Source organism: Pocillopora verrucosa, chromosome 13 (genome assembly GCF_036669915.1).
Source record: "Pocillopora verrucosa isolate sample1 chromosome 13, ASM3666991v2, whole genome shotgun sequence".
NCBI lineage: Eukaryota > Metazoa > Cnidaria > Anthozoa > Scleractinia > Pocilloporidae > Pocillopora > Pocillopora verrucosa.
Window position 1 is genome coordinate 3767316 of NC_089324.1, and position 27402 is coordinate 3794717.

Here is a 27402-nt window from a genome sequence, read left to right on the forward strand (position 1 = left end):
ACCGGGCTTTTCAACTTTTGAAATTTTCCATGTCGCAAGAGGTCAAAAAAGGGCCTTTTGCAGCTTTGTCTTTTGAGAGCTGTAAAAATTTTGTTTTAACATAGAGATTTCAAGAAACTAATATGGTTTTATTTACTAGCTACCAAAGATACTTTATTGGGCAAAATTTGAGGGAAAACTTTGTTCCGATGCGAAATGCCTTTGGACCGCTCTTACAGAGATCGCCTCTTAATATGAAAACAAACAAATTAATTTACTTCCTTGATTCTTCTGCAGTTGCCCTTGGAGCGAGTTTATTCGTTTTCCTCGCTTGGCTCTTAAGCTTACCGCTTTTTAATTAATTCATATCTGACGGTGGAGAATATTTCCATGTTCATGTTGGATAATTTCTCGCAGTTTCCACGCCAAGGGAAATGTCAATGAAAAGGGGCTCAGTGCATACATTAGACTGACGGCTCCACAAATAAAAGATTGTCCAGCGCTTGGTCTAATAAAAACCTTACACAAATCGGCCAACGACAAGCGGACAAATTTAATAAGTAATTGATAATACGTAAAGGACCTTTTCCACTGGCGCTTACGTTTGGCCGTTACGTTCAGCGGGCCTGGGGAAGAGAATGTCTATGGAACCTACAGCCGAACAGGAAAAGACAACCACATTTTATTAGCTGCATGATATGACTGACGTATGACGTGTGTTGGAAAAAAAACTTTAAGGACGAAAAGAGATGGTTAAAGATATTTTCGAAACAGGGCACTGAAGGCTACAGATTGTGGTAAGTACTGTCTGTGAAAACACCTGATTCACTTACATCATGATTAGAACATCGGTTTTTAAAACTGCTTCAAACCTCGTCCTGTTGTGAATGATGTGATAAATGACTTGGCGGAAGAGAATTCCGACATGTGCGATAGAAATTGAAATAAATTCATAAACGGCAAAGTTGGTTAAACGTTTTTAAGCCCACTTAGACCTAACAAACATTGACTAAATTCGACGAATTAACTGGTATTTTAACCGACACTGGACATGATGATTTCTTTCAAGATTAAATTCCGGCATCCTCTGAGTTAGCCGAAGGGCAATCTACTAACGCACCAACCTTGCGCAGAATTCCAACCGTTATTGGGAAAATATGAATTCCGAATGTCCATCACTAAATCTTAAATGAAATTCATTTTGTTTTTTCCAATGAAGGAAAGATAAGGAGAGACGGATATTTGTTATCCTACTTTTAATGCGGCGCCATTTGATGAAAATATATTTCGGTTTTGTAAGTCTAACTTTTTTACCGATGACAATTGTGAGCATGCAAAAATGAAACAATTAATTTTTGTTACAGGTAACATCCGGTCTCAGTACACATTGTTTTGCAAGAACTGTTGGGTTCTTAACCCAAAATTACAATCAAGACTTGTTACAGTACTGAATTGGAGCTTCTGTCTTGAAACGGTAAGCTATTTGTGCTCAATGAGTATCTCTTCGCGAGCTGTTCATTTTCCAGTTAGTGCTATTTGCGTCATCGAAGACAAAGTTGGTAAATAACAGGAACATCTGGTTTGATCAGTGTTCTACCCTAAAAAGACAACACATTGCTCTCTCCGTTTTTTTTTTAAGGGTGTTAATCTAAATAAGACGGAAATATCTTAACAATCACGTGATGTCATGATCGAGAGGATCTTGCTTGGCTTCATGTTAGTGATGATCAACAAATGAGACCTCTTTTAGGGAGGGGAGGGAAAGGTGAATAATGAACCTGAACTACTACTACAACAAGAGGAATTTTCCTAAGAGTGTACAACATCGGTCATCTATTTGAGTTTATACATTCTCTTTATTCGGGCAAGCGATTTAAACTTGAAAAGTAGTGCCGAATTATGAAAAGTTGAAAATCTATTTCTCATGATATTCTCGGGCCTTGTTATATCGGACCAAGTGAATGGAACAAAGTTCCTAGGTTTCCATAGCTTGTTGCTTCTCCATCCCTGTCGCCAATTTCTATACTGATAGCGAGTGTTTTATCCTGATATTCTCCACAGATTCTTTTCCTGAATCTTATCGAAAATTTTCAGTAGTAGTGGATAATTAAGGGGGGGGGGGGTAAATTTTTCTAATGGGGAAGAGGGCGGAGAGGAGTTTTTATCATAATGTGACAATGATTTAGGAGCAAACCATGGTGTTTATTTATCATTACTGCTGTGGGAGCTGCTTACAAACAACCGAAGATCCTTTTGGTCACGGCCCTCCTGAATAGTCTAAGAAGGTAAAGCTGTTGTTACGATTTTTTGACAACTTGAAGGAAAAATGAGAACTGTGATCAAAGTTATTTAACAAAAAACAAAAAAAAAAGAAACTTTTAAACTCTCAGATAATATTTTGAGGAATTGGGGCTTTTTTAATCAAAATGACTCGTGATGTTCTGGCCGTTCACAGCGAATACAGCAGAACTGGAAACGATTTCAAAATTAAATTTTTGTCTAACACTAATCGAATGATTGCGCCGGGCGATATCCTTAGTTTTCGCTTGACGCTATAAAATCCAAAATTAAAAATATTACGGCACACAAGAGTAATGACGTTTTACCCCGAAAGGAAAAAAACGCATGAAAAATGAAACTTTTCGCCAGCCATAAACATGACCTCCAATGCTTTTCCTAAATATTTAAATGGCTGGCTCAGGAAGATATCATGAATGTATAAAAATCTTGGTATCGAGTGATTGTTTCTCTCCTGAGTCGTCAAATAAGTCTTTACAAGAACGCAACGCGTAACGTATCATTTTTATGTCGAAAAGAAACAATATTCATTTACTTTACGATCATTAAATTTGTAGTCTATAAGAAGGAACAAAACTGGCCTCCTCAAACTACACCCCATCAAATTTTGTCCGAAATTTGGGCGATCGCCTATTCAGTGGGAAATAACTGACTCCGGAAGAAAGACAGAGCCACATTGGTATAAATTTCGTCGATGGTTCTTGGCTTTAAGCCGACTCTGTCCGTTTACTTTCAGTTTGATGGCGTGACAAGAGACAAAAAATATAATTTTCATAAATTCTTGACTTTATACCATGGAGGTCTTCTACTTTTTTCCAGTAAAAAGTTGACTTCCTTCGGAAGATCTTATACAAGTCCCTTTACCCTCATCAAAATGAATAACGAACGTTTCTAACTTCAAAAGGCAATTTGCATCAATGCTGACTGTTGTAGAAATCCAAACAACACTAGTATTGTTACCAAAGCTTCAAAAAAATGATCATAAGAATAACAACATTAGCAGCTTACAGAAATCTCACTGCTTCCCCCCTCTTTGAAAAGAAGCTATGGCTTCTTCCATTGAGTGAGATATATAAAGGAAAACAGATCATTGTTTATATTTCGATACCTTACATCACTTTTCCAAAAACGTCGACAAATAATGCACTTTTTCAAGGATTTTCACAATCAAAATGCAAGATTATCAAATAAAGTTCGTATCGATTATGTACGGGCAATTGTAACAACCACTCCATAGAATACAGGACTTTACAGAAAAGTAGCTTATATAGAACATTTTTTGAACACATGCAAAACCTGTGAGTCATAATATATATTTAGTAAGCAGATCAAAGAAAATCTACCCTCTGATTTAATTTCTAGAAACGCGAGCTTGTTGCAAGGAAATGCGATTATTATTAAAGCCTATTAAGATATGGGCTGGGCAGTTTCGAATTAGCAGTAAGCAGTATGGTGCGACACGAACTCTCTTGAGAGCCCAGTAAATCGGTTTTGTTGAAAGCATTGTTCCTTCTTACACAATTGAATTGAATTACTGTAAACTACATATGAATCAGCAGGTCAAATGAAACTTATTGTGTTCTGTTAGCCCGTTAAATTTTCCAGTTGGTCTCTGATCTGCGTGATTCGCGTGACAGTGTAACGAACACCCCGCTTAGAGCATCAGTTTTTAAAACTGCTTCAAACCTCGTCCTGTTATGAGCGATGTGATTAATGACTTGGCGGAAGAGAATTCTGATATGTGCGATTGAATATGAAAGAAATTCATAAACGGCAAAGTCGAATTAACGTTTTTAACCCCACCTAGACCTACCAAACATTGACTAAATTCGACGAATTAACTGGTATTTTAACCGACACTGGACAAGATGATTTCTTTCAGGCTACCTTCTCTGAAGATTAAATTCCGACATCCTCTGAATTAGCCGAAGGGCCATCTACCAACGCACCAACCTCGAGCAGAGTTTCAACCTTTACGTGAAAAATTTGAATTTCGAATGTCCATTAGAAAAGCTCAAATGAAATTCATTTTGTTCCTTTCATTGAAGGAAAGATAAGGAGAGGCGGATATTTGTTATCCAACTTATGAAGCGCCATCTAATGTATGTAAATGTATTTCGGTTTTGTACGTCTAACTTTTTTTACCGATGACAGATGTGAGCATGCAAAAATGAATTGTTTCATTTTTGGGATCAATATCAGTATCTGGGCAACTGCCCACCTACCCCTCCCCTAACTCAACAACAGTCAATTGACAACAAGTTAAGGTTAATGTTGGTTTAGGGGAGGGGTAAGTGGGCAGTTGCCCAGATACTGATATTGATCCCAAAAATGAAACAATTCCCTTTGGTTACATGTAACATTCGGTCTCAGTATACACTGTTTTGCAAGAGTCGTTGGATTTTTAACACAAAATTACAATCAAGACTTGTTATAGTGCTGAATTGAAGCTTCTGTCTTGAAACAGTAATCTATTTGTGTTCGATGACTATCACTTCATGAGCTGTTCATTTTCTAGTGCGATTTGCGTCATCGAAGACAAAGTTGGTAAATAAGAGGAACGGCTGAGTTGATCATTGTTGTACCCTTAAAAGACATCACATTGCTCTCTCCGTTTATCTCTTACGGGTGTTAATCTAAATAAGACGGAAATATTGTAACGATCACGAGATGTCATGATCGCGAGGATCTCGCTTCATGTAAGTGAGAAATGATACCTCTTTTAGGGAGGGGAGGGAAAGGGGAAAATTGAACCTGAACCACTCTTACAAAGAGGAATTTTCCTAAAAATATACAACATTAATCATCTATTTGAGTTTATACATTCTCTTTATTCGGGTAAACGATTTAAACTTGAAAAGTATTGCACCGGGCGATAAGCCGAATTATTAAAAGTTGAAAATTCTATTTCTCCTGATATTCTCGGGCCTTGTCATATTGACCGAGTGATTGGAACAAAGTTCCTAGGTTTCCGTAGCTTGTTGCTTCTCCATCCCTGTCACCAATTTCTATTCTGATGGCGAGTGCTTTCTCCTGATATTCTCGGGCCTTGTCATATTGACCGAGTGATTGGAACAAAGTTCCTAGGTTTCCGTAGCTTGTTGCTTCTCCATCCCTGTCACCAATTTCTATTCTGATGGCGAGTGCTTTCTCCTGATATTCTCGGGCCTTGTCATATTGACCAAGTGATCGGAACAAAGTTCCAAGGTTTCCGTAGCTTGCCGTAGCAGCACTCTGCGAACGGTAGTTGTAAAATTTCTTTATTCTCCGACGCGTTTCGTTTAACTACCGTAGACTTCGGGGAGTTTTACAATTTAACACCAAACACCTATATTTATAAGCCATAGTTAGGGGCTACACGGGAGTCAATGACCATAAGGGCTTGGCCAGACCTATGAATAGGAACAGGTGATGTTGCGGAAAATTTGAAATTTTTTTGGGGCAAGGTGGGAGAATTCATTTGGGGACCACAGTTTCGGTTTTCTTTTTTCGTCACGCAGCAAGTTACAAAACGTAAATATAATACTTCTTGGTTTCTTTCCGGATGCCACCAATGCCTTTTTCGATACCTCTATTGTTTAATACAGCAGTAAAAGATATATGTGCCATCAACACTTTTGAAAAATTGCTTAACATTTTATTTAGCGAAGTATACTGTTGATATTTCGGCTTTATAACACTATTGTTTTCCGCAACTATAACTGATATGTCTCTATACGAAGTATTAAATTTGTTTCCCCGCTGACCACTCGTATTTCGGTCTTTTCTTCTTTCCCCACTCGTCGCCCGTGATGTCGTAACTCCCTAGAATAGACGGCAAAGGTGTGTTCCTCTAGGCCTCTTTGATTGACAATGTAAAATATCGATCTACGAACAAGGGGCTAGAGTCCAAACTCCGTAGAAAATATGTATTAAACTTGTTTAATGCACCACAACATTTGGCTAAAATAAAATAAAATAAAATAAAAGTATGCGAAAAATGTCTACCTCAGTTTTCCAATGTCAAGGTTAGAGTTCTTTGACGTGATTTGCTAACTTAACTGTGAAATCAAGTAAGCCGCGCGTGAACACAAAAAGAATACAAGGCAGGGAGGGGAAGATAAAAATTGAAATTTAAAGATAAACAGTCCGTGTATAAGTTTTCACTAATTTCTCCTTTTTTTTTAACTGAGAAGAAACAGGGTCAAGATGGACAGCATAAAAGAAGCTATATCAGCTATCTTCATAGGTAGTGTGGTCGCCGTGTTCCTTGGCAAAACTGGTCGCGTGTTGCAAGCCATCGAGGTATACAAGGAATGTTTGATTATATTACACAGTCAGGCGCGGGCTATCGATAGTTCATTGGCAAACTTAATATTCCGTGTCATCTACTTGGAATTAATCTGTGCTTACGATTATATAAAGGATTACACAAGTACAGAAAAATACCTGAGAGAACTCCTCCTATACCTGGATTCTAATGACACCGCTGAAAAAGGAAGGCTACATTTAAAACTGGCAGATATACTCCAGAAACAAAGTAAATTAATGGAGGCCTGGAGATTTTACGAATCAGCAATCAACATCATGAAAACGATGGAAAACATACATGGCCAGGCACTGTGTTACTCAAAGCTCGGAAAAATGTTCCAGTCGCATAGTCAATATGACAAGGCCCGAGAATATCAAGAGAAAGCACTCGCTATCAGAATAGAAATTGGTGACAGGGATGGAGAAGCAACAAGCTACGGAAACCTAGGAACTTTGTTCCAAGCACTCGGTCAATATGACAAGGCCCGAGAATATCAAGGGAAAGCACTCGCTATCAAAATAGAAATTGGTGACAGGGATGGAGAAGCATCAAGCTACGGAAACCTAGGAACTTTGTTCCAATCACTCGGTCAATATGACAAGGCCCGAGAATATCAAGAGAAAGCACTCGCTACCAGTATAGAAATTGGTGACAGGGTTGGAGAAGCAACAGGCTACGGAAACCTAGGAACTTGCTTCCAATCACTCGGTCAATATGACAAGGCCCGAGAATATCAAGAAAAAGCACTCGCTATGAACATAGAAATTGGTGACAGGGATGGAGAAGCATCAAGCTACGGAAACCTAGGAACTTTGTTCCAATCACTCGGTCAAAAAGACAAGGCCCGAGAATATCAAGAGAAAGCACTCGCTATCAATATAGAAATTGGTGACAGAGATGGAGAAGCAACAAGCTACGGAAACCTAGGAACTTTGTTCAAATCACTCGGTCAATATGACAAGGCCCGAAAATATCAAGAGAAAGCACTCGCTATCAAAATAGAAATTGGTGACAGGGATGGAAAAGCATCAAGCTACGGAAACCTAGGAACTTTGTTCCAATCACTCGGTCAATATGACAAGGCCCGAGAATATCAAGAGAAAGCACTCGCTCTCATAATAGAAATTGGTGACAGGGATGGAGAAGCAACAAGCTACGGAAACCTAGGAACTTTGTTCCAATCACTCGGTCAATATGACAAGGCCCGAGAATATCAAGAGAAAGCACTCGTTATCAGAATAGAAATTGGTGACAGGGATGGAGAAGCAACAAGCTACGGAAACCTAGGAACTTTGTTCCAATCACTCGGTCAATATGACAAGGCCCGAGAATATCAAGAGAAAGCACTCGCTATCAAAATAGAAATTGGTGACAGGGATGGAGAAGCAACAAGCTACGGAAACCTAGGAACTTTGTTCCAATCACTCGGTCAATATGACAAGGCCCGAGAATATCAAGAGAAAGCACTCGCTATCAGAATAGAAATTGGCGCCAGGGATAGAGAAGCATCAAGCTACGGAAACCTAGGAACTTTGTTCCAATCACTCGGTCAATATGACAAGGCCCGAGAATATCAAGAGAAAGCACTCGCTATCAGAATAGAAATTTGTGACAGGAATGGAGAAGCAACAAGCTACGGAAACCTAGGAACTTTGTTCCAATCACTCGGTCAATATGACAAGGCCCGAGAATATCAAGAGAAAGCACTTGCTATCAGAATAGAAATTGGTGACAGGGATGGAGAAGCATCAAGCTACGGAAACCTAGGAACTTTGTTCAAATCACTCGGTCATTATGACAAGGCCCGAGAATATCAAGAGAAAGCACTCGCTATCAGAATAGAAATTGGTGACAGGCATGGAGAAGCAACAAGCTACGGAAACCTAGGAACTTTGTTCCAATCACTCGGTCAATATGACAAGGCCCGAGAATATCAAGAGAAAGCACTCGCTATCAGAATAGAAATTGGTGACAGGGATGGAAAAGCATCAAGCTACGGAAACCTAGGAACTTTGTTCCAATCACTCGGTCAATATGACAAGGCCCGAGAATATCAAGAGAAAGCACTCGCTATCAAAATAGAAATTGGTGACAGGCATGGAGAAGCAAGAAGCTACGGAAACCTAGGAACTTTGTTCCAATCACTCGGTCAATATGACAAGGCCCGAGAATATCAAGAGAAAGCACTCGCTATCAATATAGAAATTGGTGACAGGGATGGAGAAGCAACAAGCTACGGAAACCTAGGAACTTTGTTCAAATCACTCGGTCAATATGACAAGGCCCGAGAATATCAAGAGAAAGCACTCGCTATCAAAATAGAAATTGGTGACAGGGATAGAGAAGCAAGAAGCTACGGAAACCTAGGAACTTTGTTCCAATCACTCGGTCAATATGACAAGGCCCGAGAATATCAAGAGAAAGCACTCGCTATCAAAATAGAAATTGGTGACAGGGATGGAGAAGCATCAAGCTACGGAAACCTAGGAACGTTGTTCAAATCACTCGGTCAATATGACAAGGCCCGAGAATATCAAGAGAAAGCACTCGCTATCAGAATAGAAATTGGTGACAGGGATGGAGAAGCATCAAGCTACGGAAACCTAGGAACTTTGTTTCAATCACTCGGTCAATATGACAAGGCCCGAGAATATCAAGAGAAAGCACTCGCTATCAAAATAGAAATTGGTGACAGGGATGGAGAAGCAACAAGCTACGGAAACCTAGGAACTTTGTTCCAATCACTCGGTCAATATGACAAGGCTCGAGAATATCAAGAGAAAGCACTCGCTATCAAAATAGAAATTGGTGACAGGGATGGAGAAGCAAAAAGCTACGGAAACCTAGGAACGTTGTTCAAATCACTCGGTCAATATGACAAGGCCCGAGAATATCAAGAGAAAGCACTCGCTATCAAAATAGAAATTTGTGACAGGGATGGAGAAGCAACAAGCTACGGAAACCTAGGAACTTTGTTCCAATCACTCGGTCAATATGACAAGGCCCGAGAATATCAAGAGAAAGCACTCGCTATCAATATAGAAATTGGTGACAGGGATGGAGAAGCAACAAGCTACGGAAACCTAGGAACTTTGTTCCAATCACTCGGTCAATATGACAAGGCCCGAGAATATCAAGAGAAAGCACTCGCTATCAGAATAGAAATTGGTGCCAGGGATAGAGAAGCATCAAGCTACGGAAACCTAGGAACTTTGTTCCAATCACTCGGTCAATATGACAAGGCCCGAGAATATCAAGAGAAAGCACTCGCTATCAGAATAGAAATTTGTGACAGGAATGGAGAAGCAACAAGCTACGGAAACCTAGGAACTTTGTTCCAATCACTCGGTCAATATGACAAGGCCCGAGAATATCAAGAGAAAGCACTTGCTATCAGAATAGAAATTGGTGACAGGGATGGAGAAGCATCAAGCTACGGAAACCTAGGAACTTTGTTCAAATCACTCGGTCATTATGACAAGGCCCGAGAATATCAAGAGAAAGCACTCGCTATCAGAATAGAAATTGGTGACAGGCATGGAGAAGCAACAAGCTACGGAAACCTAGGAACTTTGTTCCAATCACTCGGTCAATATGACAAGGCCCGAGAATATCAAGAGAAAGCACTCGCTATCAGAATAGAAATTGGTGACAGGGATGGAAAAGCATCAAGCTACGGAAACCTAGGAACTTTGTTCCAATCACTCGGTCAATATGACAAGGCCCGAGAATATCAAGAGAAAGCACTCGCTATCAAAATAGAAATTGGTGACAGGCATGGAGAAGCAAGAAGCTACGGAAACCTAGGAACTTTGTTCCAATCACTCGGTCAATATGACAAGGCCCGAGAATATCAAGAGAAAGCACTCGCTATCAATATAGAAATTGGTGACAGGGATGGAGAATCAACAAGCTACGGAAACCTAGGAACTTTGTTCAAATCACTCGGTCAATATGACAAGGCCCGAGAATATCAAGAGAAAGCACTCGCTATCAAAATAGAAATTGGTGACAGGGATAGAGAAGCAAGAAGCTACGGAAACCTAGGAACTTTGTTCCAATCACTCGGTCAATATGACAAGGCCCGAGAATATCAAGAGAAAGCACTCGCTATCAAAATAGAAATTGGTGACAGGGATGGAGAAGCATCAAGCTACGGAAACCTAGGAACGTTGTTCAAATCACTCGGTCAATATGACAAGGCCCGAGAATATCAAGAGAAAGCACTCGCTATCAGAATAGAAATTGGTGACAGGGATGGAGAAGCATCAAGCTACGGAAACCTAGGAACTTTGTTCCAATCACTCGGTCAATATGACAAGGCCCGAGAATATCAAGAGAAAGCACTCGCTATCAAAATAGAAATTGGTGACAGGGATGGAGAAGCAACAAGCTACGGAAACCTAGGAACTTTGTTCCAATCACTCGGTCAATATGACAAGGCTCGAGAATATCAAGAGAAAGCACTCGCTATCAAAATAGAAATTGGTGACAGGGATGGAGAAGCAAAAAGCTACGGAAACCTAGGAACGTTGTTCAAATCACTCGGTCAATATGACAAGGCCCGAGAATATCAAGAGAAAGCACTCGCTATCAAAATAGAAATTTGTGACAGGGATGGAGAAGCAACAAGCTACGGAAACCTAGGAGCTTTGTTCCAATCACTCGGTCAGTATGACAAGGCCCGAGAATATCAAGAGAAAGCACTTGCTATCACAATAGAAATTGGTGACAGGGATGGAGAAGCATCAAGCTACGGAAACCTAGGAACTTTGTTCAAATCACTCGGTCAATATGACAAGGCCCGAGAATATCAAGAGAAAGCACTCGCTATCAAAATAGAAATTGGTGACAGGCATGGAGAAGCATCAAGCTATGGAAACCTTGGAACTTTGTTCCGATCACTCGGTCAATATGACAAGGCCCGAGAATTTCAAGAGAAAGCACTCGCTATCAATATAGAAATTGGTGACAGGGATGGAGAAGCAACAAGCTACGGAAACCTAGGAACTTTGTTCCAATCACTCGGTCAATATGACAAGGCCCGAGAATATCAAGAGAAAGCACTCGCTATCAAAATAGAAATTGGTGACAGGCATGGAGAAGCAAGAAGCTACGGAAACCTAGGAACTTTGTTCCAATCACTCGGTCAATATGACAAGGCCCGAGAATATCAAGAGAAAGCACTCGCTATCAATATAGAAATTGGTGACAGGGAAGGAGAAGCAACAAGCTACGGAAACCTAGGAACTTTGTTCCAATCACTCGGTCAATATGACAAGGCCCGAGAATATCAAGAGAAAGCACTCGCTATCAAAATAGAAATTGGTGACAGGGATGGAGAAGCAACAATTTACGGAAACCTAGGAACTTTGTTCCAATCACTCGGTCAATATGACAAGGCCCGAGAATATCAAGAGAAAGCACTCGCTATCAAAATAGAAATTGGTGACAGGCATGGAGAAGCAACAAGCTACGGAAACCTAGGAACTTTGTTCCAATCACTCGGTCAATATGACAAGGCCCGAGAATATCAAGAGAAAGCACTTGCTATCACAATAGAAATTGGTGACAGGGATGGAGAAGCAACAAGCTACGGAAACCTAGGAACTTTGTTCCAATCACTCGGTCAATATGACAAGGCCCGAGAATATCAAGAGAAAGCACTCGCTATCAAAATAGAAATTGGTGACAGGCATGGAGAAGCATCAAGCTATGGAAACCTTGGAACTTTGTTCCGATCACTCGGTCAATATGACAAGGCCCGAGAATATCAAGAGAAAGCACTCGCTATCAATATAGAAATTGGTGACAGGGATGGAGAAGCAACAAGCTACGGAAACCTAGGAACTTTGTTCCAATCACTCGGTCAATATGACAAGGCCCGAGAATATCAAGAGAAAGCACTCGCTATCAAAATAGAAATTGGTGACAGGCATGGAGAAGCATCAAGCTATGGAAACCTTGGAACTTTGTTCCGATCACTCGGTCAATATGACAAGGCCCGAGAATTTCAAGAGAAAGCACTCGCTATCAATATAGAAATTGGTGACAGGCATGGAGAAGCAACAAGCTACGGAAACCTAGGAACTTTGTTCCAATCACTCGGTCAATATGACAAGGCCCGAGAATATCAAGAGAAAGCACTTGCTATCAAAATAGAAATTGGTGACAGGCATGGAGAAGCAACAAGCTACGGAAACCTAGGAACTTTGTTCCAATCACTCGGTCAATATGACAAGGCCCGAGAATATCAAGAGAAAGCACTTGCTATCACAATAGAAATTGGTGACAGGGATGGAGAAGCAACAAGCTACGGAAACCTAGGAACTTTGTTCCAATCACTCGGTCAATATGACAAGGCCCGAGAATATCAAGAGAAAGCACTCGCTATCAAAATAGAAATTGGTGACAGGCATGGAGAAGCATCAAGCTATGGAAACCTTGGAACTTTGTTCCGATCACTCGGTCAATATGACAAGGCCCGAGAATTTCAAGAGAAAGCACTCGCTATCAATATAGAAATTGGTGACAGGGATGGAGAAGCAACAAGCTACGGAAACCTAGGAACTTTGTTCCAATCACTCGGTCAATATGACAAGGCCCGAGAATATCAAGAGAAAGCACTCGCTATCAAAATAGAAATTGGTGACAGGCATGGAGAAGCAAGAAGCTACGGAAACCTAGGAACTTTGTTCCAATCACTCGGTCAATATGACAAGGCCCGAGAATATCAAGAGAAAGCACTCGCTATCAATATAGAAATTGGTGACAGGGATGGAGAAGCAACAAGCTACGGAAACCTAGGAACTTTGTTCCAATTACTCGGTCAATATGACAAGGCCCGAGAATATCAAGAGAAAGCACTCGCTATCAAAATAGAAATTGGTGACAGGGATGGAGAAGCAACAATTTACGGAAACCTAGGAACTTTGTTCCAATCACTCGGTCAGTATGGAAAGGCTGAGGACTATCTAAAGAAGGCAATGAAAGTTAGAAAGGGTATCGATAACAGAACCGGAGAAGCATCAGACTACAGAAGCCTTGGTGCAATTTCTTGTAAGCGTGGTGAATATGACAAGGCTCAAGAATATTTCCAGAAAGCCCTTACAATTTGCATGGACATCGGTGATAGAGAAAAGATAGTAGTCTGCTACAACAATTTAGGATGGTGTTACCAATCGCTTGGTAAAAATGACATAGCCGAAGAATACCTTAAGCAAGCTCTCCTACTAAGTAGGGATATTGGACACAACTTGAACGAGTTTGAATGCCTTTGTAATCTATCGGTGTTAATAGCGTCACAAGGTCATCTTGAAGAGGCTTCTTCGTATCTTTTTCAAGGCATCCAAAAGTTCGAAACTTTGAGAGGTTTTCTTAAAGAAAACGATGAGTTTCAAATATCTCTTTTAGAAAAGTACGGCACCTTTCCCTACAAGTTGTTCAGCAGGTTGCTTTCTTCCACTGGAAAGCCTGAAGACGCCCTCTACGTCGAAGAGCTGAGAAGGGCAAGAGGCCTGGCTGACTTGATGACAGCTCAATACTCTGTTCAAGAGCAGATCTCAAGCGATCCAAAATCTTGGTGCGGCATTCAAGGGATCATCAGAAAAGAAACTGACTCTGCATGCCTGTACATTTCGGTTGGTGGAGATGAGGTACGGTTTTGGATAATAAAAGCAACGGGAGCTATTCTTTTTTCAGAAAAGAAAGTGAACCTGGACCCAAACAAGATGACCGGAATAGTCCCTGAGATAGATGAGTTTTTTAAAGAACTGATGTCACTTCGCCGCAACGACCGATCAGGGCTGCATTACTGTGATACCGAAGATTTCAAAACAAGTCTTCACTTGTGTTACAACATAATCATTGCTCCCGTGGCCAGTTTACTGAAGCAGCCCGAGATCATAATTGTCCCTGATTCCTGTGTGTACCAAGTGCCATTTGCAGCCTTGGCTGACGAAGGAGGCAAGTATTTATCAGAGACATGCAGGATTCGGTTGGTTCCCTCTCTCACGACTCTGAAGCTTGTTCAAGACAGTCCTCCAGACTATCACAGTCAGACCGGGGCACTGGTAGTGGGTGACCCTGTGGTTAGAACGGTGATTTACAAGGGAAGGTGCAGAAATATGATACCATTGCCGTATGCAAGAAAGGAAGCAGAGATGATTGGAACACTTCTTGGCGTAAGGCCTTTGATAGGAGAGTCCGCTACAAAGCATTCTGTACTCCAAGCGATAAATTCAGTGAGCCTGATACACATTGCTGCGCATGGAGATCCCGAAAGAGGGGAGATTGCTCTTTCTCCTGAGCACCCTACCCTACTCCCACCTTTTCCTAGTGAAGAAGAGTATCTTTTGACGATGGCAGATATTTCAAAAACTCGATTGCGAGCTAAACTAGTGGTGCTTAGTTGTTGTCACAGTGCTCGTGGGCAGATTAGAACCGAGGGAGTTATTGGAATTGCCCGAGCGTTCTTGGGATCCGGAGCTCGTTCAGTGTTAGCGGCACGATGGGCCCTGGATGACACAGCCACAGAGCAGTTCATGACTTGTTTCTACAAACATTTGTACCGCGGTGAAAGCGCAAGTGAATCTCTCCAGAAGGCCAGGAAGTGGATGAGAAATAACGGCTTTGACAAAGTTTCTCAATGGGCGCCATTTATGATCATGGGCGACAACGTGACATTTGATTTTGGAAATTGGCCGGTGCCTAGCGCACCTTAAGAGCCATGACTTTGATAAAAGCTCTGTAGCAGAATGAACTAGATTTAGTAAAGCTCACAACTATTCAATTACAAGCCTGTAAAAAGAGGACGCCATCTGCGAAGGACAACTCGGATCGATACACAGAGGAGAGCAGTTCTGTAAAATGCTTATCAGACATCTAAGTTTATTAATTTGAAACAAGACAGCGTGTAGTGTATTTCTTTATAAGAGCCCCGAAGTTAAAAAATTCCAATTTATTTTTTTAAGTCATAAGTTCAGTGAACAAGCCAAGCAAACTGTGACAGTTTTTAGGTTTCGAACGCGGTTAGTTCTTCAAGGAAAGAAAATTTTAAATCCTTTTTCAAATGTGATTAGTTAGTCAATTCAAGAGAATTTTAAACAAATGTGTGACCTTGGAAAAGAAGTGTTTTCTGAGCTTAAAGTTTTGGAAATTTCTTGCAAGGCTTTTGACAAAAATATTGTGGTTTAACATGCCAAAATAAATATATTTAAAGAAAAGAAAAAAGGAGATACTCTTAATCGTATAATAATGCAAACCTTTGTATTCTCATAAATACTCCAGTAATTTTATCAATTTAACCCTTTAACCCCTAAGACTTACTAGCATCTAATTTCTCCTTACAGTGTCACTCCTGACTCAAATATTAAGGTCATGAGAATTATGGAAATGATGAGGGTTTAATTAACCCTTATATTAATATTAATATTATATTAATATTATATAAATATTAAGGTCATGAGAATAATGGAAATGATGAGGGTTTAATTAACCCTTATGTTAATATCAATATTATATTAATATTATATAAATATTAAGGTCATGAGAATAAAGGAAATGATGAGGGTTTAATTAACCCTTCGTACTCAACATCAGTATGCATATTCTCGCTCCTTGGTAGGCACAAGCACGTCCTTTTGCGGTGAAAGAAGCGATGTAAATGAAATACACAAATCTAGACCGGATAAAAGCCCTGAAAAAACTTTAAACATTTTTTTTTGCAATATTTTGTAAGTTTGTCGCTTTCCCAGCCCGCTCTTTCGCTCGACTTTACTGACTGAGGGTCAGAGAGAATCAGAGAGAATCAGTCCATAAAATTTCCGTACCGTTTTTCCGATACAAGACTTTAAAGCCTGTCCGACCTCTTTTTCATTACCATAAACCGCAGCGCAGTCAATGTGTCTGTATCCAGCTTTTATCGCCATTTCTACGGCATAGGTGACCTTATCTGGTTTGCTTTTCCACGTCCCAAGACCAAGAGCGGGTAGCGAACCACCGTTGCTTAATTTGATGGTTTCCATGTGATTTTATGGCACAAACAAAAGCTCTCCCAGATGTCCTGCACATTAGTCAAGCAGCTTTGATGAGGACCAAAGAACAGAATAAGACCTCATTAATGTCCTGTAAATCTCTCTTAGGGCTGTTTCTGTTTGGTATTATTCCTTAGGGTAAGGATAAGAACCTCATTACTCGAGCTTCTGGTACAACGCTCGAGTCGCTTTCCTCCGAGGCGTTCCAAGTCTTGCACATGATTTATAACCTTTTCTTGTGTTACCTCAACATCCCATTAGTGGGTTATTATGCTAGTAAACAGATAGAAAGTGCAGATAATTGCTTAAGTATTATTGTGAAAGGTGTTATTGAAAGTGCTGTTTTTTATTGATGATATAAATTTCATCATTTTCCCAAGATGTAAGATTTAGGCTAATCAATTGAGACGTTTCGACTGCTAATTACTTCGTTAGGTGAGGAAGCTGAAAGGTTATGTGTCGCTATTTGTAACACCATAATTTGATGTTATTGGCGGGTTATGGTGCGCTGTCATCGGTGCATTTTGATCCTCATTATTATTCTGAGTTTTGGATATCATTCCCTTCTAGCTTTGCCTTTTTACCGATTGGCTATCATGCTTTTTGATAGTAAGGCATCCATGCTTCAGGAATTTCAATTCCATTATCTTTATTGATGTTAATAGGATTAATGCATAAATGGCTTGCTTGTTTAACCCTTCATGTGTAACAGGGAGAGTCATGATCAATATACCTAACTTTGTCCTACAGAGGAACATGCCTTGTTCCATTGACGTGTTCTGAAACATCCATATTCTGAATGTAAGCAAGCTCTAGCATGAAAGTGCAGTAGATAGCGGTAACTACCCTTGAAACAATGAGGACCATGTGTTCAATATTTTTCCTTTCTTTCGCCTTCGCAGGAATTCAACTGCAATGGAACAGTTTTTAAAAACCCAGAATATGGGGAGGTGATACAGCCACAAGGTGACCAGTGTCAGAGTATCAGTGATTTTCTGAAACAGCTGAAACTGGCCAAACCAGACCAGATACACATGCATGGTTTCTAAAACTTACTCCTTAGCATTGGGGTTTGCATGTATATAAGTTTACTCTTATTACCAAGTAAGATCTAGAAAACAACCACCAAAGTGAAGGCTGATTCAGATCTAACTAAGCACACTGTTTTGTGGTAAACTTTAGTACTAATTATGTTTACCTTAAAATCAGAACTCTTTTTTGAAGATTTATGTCTAGCTATGTTGAGTTGATGGTTTCAGTTCTTTAGTGGCTTCTATTCATGTGTTCACGACAGCCACGGACATAGTTTTAACGCTAGCCAGTAACTTGGAAAACATAAGCAATAAAAAAGAAACATTTCTTAGCATTGGTTTGTTTATTTTTTGTTAATGTGAACAATTGGTTGAGAATTATATCTCTTGTCAATGTAAACCTTCAACTCTCATACATTGTAAATGACCAAGACAAAATTTCTCCTAACAATATCAATACAATATCAAGCAGACAAGTGATGAGAATAAAGAAAAATTTCAATTAGGTATTATTAGTTGATCAAATACAAAATTCTCTGAACTAAAATAATAAGAATTGTATAACAGACAGTAAGGAGAATTACTACTGAGATATTGGGGGCCTGAAAGGATAAATGTATTATTTCCTACCCAGTTTTTAATAAATTCGTTTTATTTGAGTGTACACCATGTCACCATCTTTTCATCCAGCAGATAGAAACAACAGAAAATATAAACATACTGTAATTTAATTGTTAGTGAGGAAAACTTCTTCAGTCTACTTTTCTCCGTATAATTCCTCTGGTACTGACAAGGAGAATTTGTTTAACAATCAAAGGTTGTTAAGTTGGTGATCAGTTGCCATATTCTCATTATCTTAAAGAATGACTCGGTAGTACTACTGTGAGGATAAATTAAAAACTGGTCACTCCAGGGGTTCATTAAGGTTAAAAACACAAATATCTACATGAAAAACTATTAAATACCTATAAATTCCCTTGTCATGAAAACCTAGCAATCCCATCAGATTTCTGAAAGAATCGAATCGTCCAAACGCATCGATCTGAGGCTCGGCACCTTCACCTGCTTCCTCTAGCACGCTCCAGGCTTGTCACCGCTCACTCTAAAAGGACCCGGAGGCTGAGAGAAGATCCTAACGAATTACTGCAAGAGAATTAACATGAGAAGAAACAAATTAATTTACTTCCTTGCTTCTTCTCCAGTTGTCCTTGGAGCGAGTTCATTCGTTTTCCTCACTTGGCGCATAAGCTTACAGGTTGTCCATTAATCCATATTTGACGGTGGAGATATTTCCATGTTCATGTTGGGTAGTTTCTCACAGTTTCCACGTCAAGTGAGTTGTCAGTGAAAAGGCGCTCGGTGCATACAATAGAATAACGCTCCACAAATAAAAGATTGTCCTGCGCTTGGTCTAATAGAAATCCTACGTAAATCGGCTGACGACGAGCGGACAAAATTAATAGGTATTTGATAATACTTCAAAAACTCATTAATAATTCATAAGCCCATTAACCTATCAAATGGTAGATAATAGATCACGTGCAGTGACTTTATATCGATAAACCTCATCCATATTAGTATGCGGTTTTTTTTATCAGATATAAAGACACTGCACGTGACTTATGAATGTTAATTAATTATCAACACAGAAACTGACACAACAAATGGTGGGAACATATTTAATGTTCTTTCAACAAATTTCACACAGTAAATTTACTTTTGCACCAAATTAATAGTACAGTTGTGAAATACACATCTGGAAAAATTCTCTATTCCATTAGTACAGTAATCTGGTAAAGGCATATTAGACAATACATCATCTGAAACTTCGAATTCAAGATCAGTTGTGACATTTGATTTTCTTGCATACCAATTTAATCCCTAATGTTTTTCTCGTATGCTAATTTATAACGTTCACAAAAGCATAATTGTTATGAACTCTCTTGACACACGCTTTTCCAAGAATGTTTTTGAAGCCGTTCAAAAAACTCGCAGCACGTGTTTTATCGGGTCAAAAACCACTCGGCTACGCCTCGTGGTTTTAAACCCGAAAAAACACTCCTGCTCGTTTTTTAAACATTACTTAAAGGACCTTTTCCACTGACGCTTATGTTTGTCCGTTCAGCAGGCCTGGGAAAGAGAGTGACTACGGAACCGACAGTCCAACACAAATAGAAAATCACACTTTATTGGCTGCTTGATGTGACTGACGTATGACGTGTGTTGGAAAAAACTCAAAGGACGAAAAGAGATGGTTAAAATTATTTTCAAAGCAGGGCACTGAAGGCTATAGATTGTGGTAAGTACTTTCTATGAAAACAACTGATTCGCTTCCATTATTTTGCCTTGACATAGACTAAGGAAATCGCCGGTTTTATTTTCCCAGTTTGTCTCTGATTTGCGTGATTCGCGTGACAGTGTAACGAACACCCCAGTAAAACAGACGGCAAAGGTGTGTTCCTCTTTGATGGATAATGTAAAAAGTCCATCTACGAAAAAAGGCTTGAGTCCAAACTCCGTAGAAAAGATGTATCAAACTTGTTAAATGAACCATGACATTTAGCTAAAATAAAAACTCCGAAACTTCTTAAAAGTCAAAACAAAGAGTTAAAAAATTGCGCGAACGAAAGCTAAAAAACAATCAACTAAACTCCGTTAAAACAAGCAATAAAAGTTTGCGAAAAATGTCCACGTCAGTTTTCCAATGTCAACGTTAGAGTTCTTGGACCTGATTTGCGAATTGTGAAATCACGTGCACCGCGCGTGAATACAAAAAGAATACAAGGCGGGGAGAGGAAGATAAAAATTGCAATTTGCAACTAAAGAGATTTTCTACCAACAATCTGTGTATAACTTTTCCCTAATTTCTCTTTTTTTTTTCAAACTGAGAAGAAACAAGGTCAAGATGGACAGCATAGAAGAAGCTTTATTAGCTATCTTCATAGGTATATTGGTCGCCGAATTCCTTCGAAAAACTAGTCGAGTGTTGCAGGCCATCGAGGTGTTCAAGGAATGTTTGATTAAATTACACAGTCAGGTGCTGGCTATCGATGATTCATTGGCAAACACTATGTTCCGTGCCTTCTACATGAAAATAACCTTTGCTTACGTTTATATAAAGGATTACACAAAAACAGAAAAGACTGTAATGACACCGCTGAAAAAAGATGGCTACATTTATTCCTGGCAGCAATACTTCAGGTACAAAGTAAGTTCATGAAGGCCTGGAAATTTTACGAATCAGCAATCAAAACATCACGAAAACGATAGGAAACACAAAAGGCCAGGCACAATGTTACAAAAACCTCGGAACAACGTTGCAATCGCATAGTCAATATGACAAGGCCTGAGAATATCTGGAGAAAGCACTCCATTACCAGCAATCCGAGACATTTTACTCCCGCGGTCCGCGAGGTCAGTAGTTTCTTCAGGTTCTACTGTTCATGCGCTATGGCGTCAGATTTCATGTAAACATGGAGCGAAGTAGATTTCCGCGGAGGAATCGAGTTGATTATAAAGCACTAAATGTTCTTTCTACAGTGGATTTAGAAGTTCATTTGAAAGGAAGGAGAAAATTTAAAAGCGGATCTAAAGTCGACCAGGAATCCAAAAATTAAGAAGGTCAATGTAGTTTAACTCATTTCCTCTCTCGTCTTTTATTCCAACAAGCTCATGCCATTTCATCAAAATTGGATACGGGATGTATATTGCCAGAGCTATTCGAGATTCTTGAACGCATTGCTGTTTTATATAAGAAAGAGGAGATTCAGTGACCTTAAGTTGAAATTCTAGGGATTTCTTTTCGAAATCGAGCAAAACATCAGACATTTTTTGACGATTCAGACTGGAATGAGCTCACAGTGATACAAGTTTTGTTTTTTATAATTGGCGCGATTTGGCGCTTGTAGGAGTCTGCAGATTGTTAAAACAGCGGTAAAAAGCGTGGAAATGCTAGGCTGCTAAGCTGAAGTAAATATGGCGACTTTTTTCACGAAGAAAACGATGGAAAGTGGTCGTTCTTCGCGTCCTACAGGACATTCGCGAGCTCAGGTAAAGGTTACGTCTAATAGTGAAAAAGCCCTATTTTCAAGATTGATTTGCGGCCTCCTATTTTATCATGGAAGGCTTTATTTAACGTATTTGAAAGATCGTAAACTGAAGAAAATTTTGAGGGGTCGGCACCGATGAAAGCATGAAACACACGGACAGCTCAAAGCATGGAAGTGAAGGTAAGTGAAGGTATTTGGATGAAACTATAAAGGAAGTACAACCGAAGATCTTTGTTATTTTACCTCTATTCCGCGGCTCGACGAATAAACGAAACGGTGAAAAAACTTTCGCTTCGTAGTGCAGTTGCATATTATTTATCAACGAGAGGTCGGCACGTAGAATTTAATTTATTTAAACTGCCAAAAAATAAGATTTTATTTCAGATCCCATACATTTCTTTGTATCTTCGGGAAGCCATTTTGAAAGTAATCTTTGATTGACGTACGGTATTTGAGACGCAATATGACTCGCATTGCTGGTAATGGCTATCGATACAGGAATTGGCAACAGAGATGGAGAAGCAACAAGCTACGGAAACTTAAGAACTTTGTTCCACTCACTCAGTTAATATGACAAGGCCCGAGAATATCAGGAGAAAGCACTCGCTATCAGAATAGAAATTGGTGACAGGGATGGAGAAGCAACAAGCTACGGAAACCTAGGAACTTTGTTCCAATCACTCGGTCATCATGACAAGGCCCTAGAATATCAGGAGAAAGCACTCGCTATTAAAATAGAAATTGGCAACAGAGATGGAGAAGCAAAATGCTACGGAAACATAGGAACTTTGTTCTAATGCCTTGGCCAATATAGCGAAGCTGAAGAGTGTATGGAGAAAGCACTGCGTATCCAAAAATTGGTGATAAAAGAGGAGAGGCAAGTAATTATGGAAACCTACATGTTTGTTTCTCTCGCTCGGCAAGTATGCAAAGGCTGACGACTATCTAAAGAAGGCAATGGCAGTTAGAGAGGGTATCGGAGATAGAAGCGGAGAAGCAGCAGACTACAGACATCTTGGTAAAATTTCTTGTCAGCGTGGTGAATATGACAAGGCTCAAGAATATTACGAGAAAGGCCTCACAATTCACATGGAAATCGGCGAAAGAGAAGGAGTAGTAGTAATCTATGTCGATTTAGGATTGTGTTTTACATCGCTTGGTAAAAATGACATAGCCGAAGAGTACTTTAAGCAGGCTCTCCTATTAAGTAGGGATATTGGACAACACTTGCACGAGTTTTACTCTCTTTGTTATCTATCGGTGTTTAAGGTGTCACAATGTAATCTTGAAGAAGCTTCTCCGTATCTTTTTCAAGGCATCCAAAAGTTCGACACTTTGAGAGGTTTTCTTAAAGAAAATGATCAGTTTCAAATATCTCTTTTAGAAGAGCACGGCATCTTTCCCTACATGTTCTTCAGTTGGTTGCTTTCTTCCACTGGTAAGCCGCAAGACGCCCTTTATGTCGAAGAGCTGAAAAGGGCAAGAGGCCTGGCCGACCTGATGGCAGCTCGGTACTCTGTTCAAGAGCAGATCTCGAGCGATAGACAATCTTGGTGTGGCATTCAAGGGATCATCACAAAGGAAGCAGACTGTGCATGCCCGTACATTTCGGTTGGTCAAAATGGTATACGGTTTTGGATCATTAAAGCAACGGGAGCTATTCATTTTTCGGAAGAGGAAGTGAGCCTGGACAAAAACAAGGTGACCGGAATAGTCCCTGAGTTAGATGAGTATTTTAAACAAGCCTTCCGCACCCACGCCATTTTACCCGAACAGAATTGCGAAGATCGATCTTTAGATGACACCGAACTGATGTCACTTCACTACGACAACCGCTCAGTGCTGCGTGACTACGACACCGAAGATTTCAAAACAAGTCTTGACTTGTGTTACAAGATTATCATCGCTCCTGTGGCCAGTTTACTGAAGCAGCCCGAGATCATAATTGTCCCAGATTCCTGTGTGTACCAAGTGCCATTTGCTGCCTTGGCTGACGAAGGAGGCAAGTATTTATCAGAGACATGCAGGATTCGGCTAGTTCCCTCTCTCACGACTCTCAAGCTTGTTCAAGACAGTCCTCCAGATTATCACAGTGAGACCGGGGCACTGATAGTGGGTGACCCTGTGGTTGGTGATGCCGAAAGAGGGGAGATTGCCCTTTCTCCTGAGCACCCTACCCTACTCCCACCTTTCCCTCGAGAAGAAGATTATCTTTTGACGATGGAGGATATTTCAAAAACTCGATTGCAAGCTAAACTAGTGGTGCTTAGTTGTTGTCACAGTGCTCGTGGACAGATTAGAACCGAGGGAGTAATTGGACTTGCCCGAGCGTTCTTAGGATCCGGAGCTCGTTCAGTGTTGGCTGCACGATGGGCCCTGGTTAACACAGCCACAGAGCAGTTCATGACTTGTTTCTACAAACATTTGTTCCGCGGTGAAAGCGCCAGTGAATCTCTCCACGAGGCCAGGAATTGGATGAGAAATAACGGCTTTGACAAAGTTTCTCAATGGGCGCCATTTATGATCATGGGCGACAATGTGACATTTGATTTTGGAAATTGGCCGGTGCCTAGCGCACCTTAAGAGCCATGACTTTGATAAAACCTCTGTAGCAGAATGAACCAGATTTAGTAAAGCTCAGAAATATTTAAGTGGCGATCTCTGTAAGAGCGATCCCGGGGCATTTCGCATCGGAAAAAAGTTTTCCCTCAAACTTTGCTCAATAGACTATCTTTGGTAACAAGTAAATAAAACCACATTAGTTTCTGGAAATACGTTAAAATGCAAAAAGTCAAAGCAGCAAAAAGCCCTTTTTTGACCTCTTGCGACATCGAAAATTTCAAAAGTTGAATAGCCCGGTCCTCGTATCACACCGCATACAGCAAAAAATATTTTGTATTATTAAAATACGTGATATATAAGGTGTATAAAATACATTTCAATTTCGATATTCGTCTATTCAGAGGCTCGTCATAGTTTATTTAAAAACACTCGTTGGTCAGCTTTCTGAAATTGGTTAAAAGTAGTCTTTCTTTCTTGGTTGATATTGCTCAAGTCCAGATCAGACCGTTAAAAAATCCGCTTGATTTCTGCTAATAAGATGTTTGGCTGTAGAAAAATATAAAAATATCTTGCACTTATTGATTTTCTTCGCCGAGGTGACTTCGAACTTTTAGCGATATTGCTAGCGTGACAGCCGATTATGCAAATTAGTTCATTGAGCAAACTCCGACCGTTTTATATGAGTAGCTCAATAAATCTTAGATTTTAACCATCTCAAGTAGAAAATATAGTAGACAGAGCTTTAAGACCACACCGATTAATACTTTAAGCATTTTAAAAGGCCAAAATTTTGACAAAAGTTATTATCTCGTGACGAAAGACGTCAACAACAACGTATCGAATATCATAATTTGATTAACGCTCGCAAACTCTTTTTTAAAAATTTGGCTTCTGTTATTTCATATTTGAGTTCTGACAGTTTACGCTATTCAAACCTGTATGAACATTTAAAAACCAAACTACAGGATTCTATTTAGTGTAACCGGCGATAACAGCACACACTGAAGTACACCGTGACCAGTGACTCTGTCACGTAATTCCATCGTGTAACTGTCCTGAATACTTCTCACATCTAAATAAAGCAGCGATTGCTCGGATTTCTAACTGAAAGGGAAAAAATGATATTTGATCGTCAGACCTGTCTGCATAACAGTCTCTGTTCATAAGTTTAAAGAGTTCTTGTGAAAAAGGATATCGCATTCGCATAACGGGTGGACGTCATAACTAGATTGCATAACAACTGCACTCCGAAATCATTTCCTCCATTTTTGCAAGAGGTGCTGCATTTGCATCTTGCATTTAGAATGCGAGCTCAAAATGTTTGCACATGTCTCTTAGCATCTTGACTTTGAGACTAGGCAACCTTGCTTCTCTTGCGAACGAGCTCACATCATAGATATCAAACATGATTGGATGTTTCAATCCTATCTCACCATTACTGTGTTCCTCGCCTCTCTCAAACACCCTTCGTCTACATCAGACGCGGATGCTTCTATCAAGAGGTCGTTTGCGTCGGTGGCATCATCCGATTCTTGTTGTATTTTAGATCGCTGTTTAAGGTACAATCTCGAGAAGAAACCTTGAATCTGTATATTGGATAACCACTCTGTTCTATCGAACATTCTCTCTCCATCTATTGAACAAGCAGTTCGCATATCCTTTGCTACTTTCTCTGGGTTTGGTTTCAGCCAGTATCCCATCCGATATTAAATTTCTGTGTCAAGTACTGCCTGACGTTTTGCGAAAGCCATTCACTTGCACCTCTCTTATGAAGAGCCCAGGCCATGGGAAGCTTTGATGTACTTGTCAAGGGTTCTGTGGCCACTGCAGCCAGTTCAGTCGAACTTTCACCATCTAATGACAATGACTGAAAGTGATGAACCCACTACCTCTTCACTTTGTCTTAAAGACTTTAAGTCATGCTCGCAGGCACAGGACGTACATGATGAACTAGCTAGTTCATATGGAAGTCAAGGTCGGCCTGGGTCTTAAAATCTTCATCGCAACCAGGTTCAGGGCATTGATAGGAACTACCGTCGTTGAATTTTACCGAATAAACTTTCCAGGCCCAACATTAAACGCTCTCCAAACGCGTAGGCCCTCTTGTGTAACTTTCTGAAAGTGGCAATCTTGATATCCAAGCTCTCGTAGAGATGATAGCAACCTGCTTCATCCGATCTTAGAAAGGCCTTTATTATTCCTGAATTTTGCAACTTTATGGTGACAAAGAGATTTTCTAGGACTGACAGCACCGAAAACCAGTCTTGTTTACAGCTGTTAAGAAGGTGTACGTATCAGGTTACTTCCAGGCTTTCCTCCTGTCTTACAACAACGTTACTCACATGCCAATTGATTTCCCTCTTGGGAAACCATACTGCTTGCTTTTCCCGGAACTTCATCGCTATGAACTTCATTGTCCAGTCAACTATTATAAATGCTTCATCTCCCTTCAAAGTATCGACAATTTGCCGCTCGTACTGATCCTGGTTTCTGCTCTCAAGTTATGCCCTCTCCATTCAAAGATCTTAGCGGCAGCATTTTTTGCTTCATACAGATAGTCTTCCGCTTGAAACCTACCCAATTGCATTGTGTACTCAGAAATAGCGTCTTTTACTTCTTCAAGAACACTCTTAAGCTTCTCACAATCCTCACACTTCACGTCGTGACTGTGACTGCATACTTTCTGAACGTCAGTGTCACCAGCATGGCTCAGTGCAAAGACCCTACAGTGATCGGCACATTTGCTACCGTCCTCTTCGCAGCGATTACGGTATGTAGTCTTCAAATAAAACTTGCTCTCCTGAAGCCTCTTCCGAACTTCTTTACACTGGTCCTTTTCTGCTCCCACGCTTTCCAATTCGTCTATAATTTAGAGAAAATCCTTGAAACCATCCGCTCCCTCAGCTGCAGTATTGTCTAAACCTCTATAGAACGCTATACATCTTAGAAATGGCCTTTGACATTTGCAAATTGAATTTAACTGAGTCTTCTACATCGAACAGGCCAGCCCTTGCAAAGATAAGTTCTCCTTCTGTGAAACTCCCTTTTGACAAATGGATTAAGCAGAGATGACTCTTTATTGAGTCAGTACTCTGAGGCAAGTTAAACAAAGTTTCTGAGGAACGCGACTGAAAACAGGACTTCTTGTGGCGAATACC

At 40.1% G+C, this 27402-nt stretch overlaps 1 protein-coding gene across 1 annotated transcript; it reads left to right on the forward strand.

Moving 5' to 3' along the window:
- Positions 1 to 679: 679 nt before the first annotated feature.
- On the forward strand, positions 680 to 15763 carry LOC131784899 (tetratricopeptide repeat protein 28-like). The gene is made up of 5 exons (XM_066160583.1): positions 680 to 776; positions 1344 to 1453; positions 6453 to 6861; positions 11422 to 12753; positions 13834 to 15763. The coding sequence occupies exons 3-5, from the start codon at positions 6466 to 6468 to the stop codon at positions 15289 to 15291; spliced, it is 3186 nt and encodes a 1061-aa protein (XP_066016680.1). The 5' UTR covers positions 680 to 776; positions 1344 to 1453; positions 6453 to 6465; the 3' UTR covers positions 15292 to 15763.
- The last annotated feature ends 11639 nt before the right edge of the window (positions 15764 to 27402 follow it).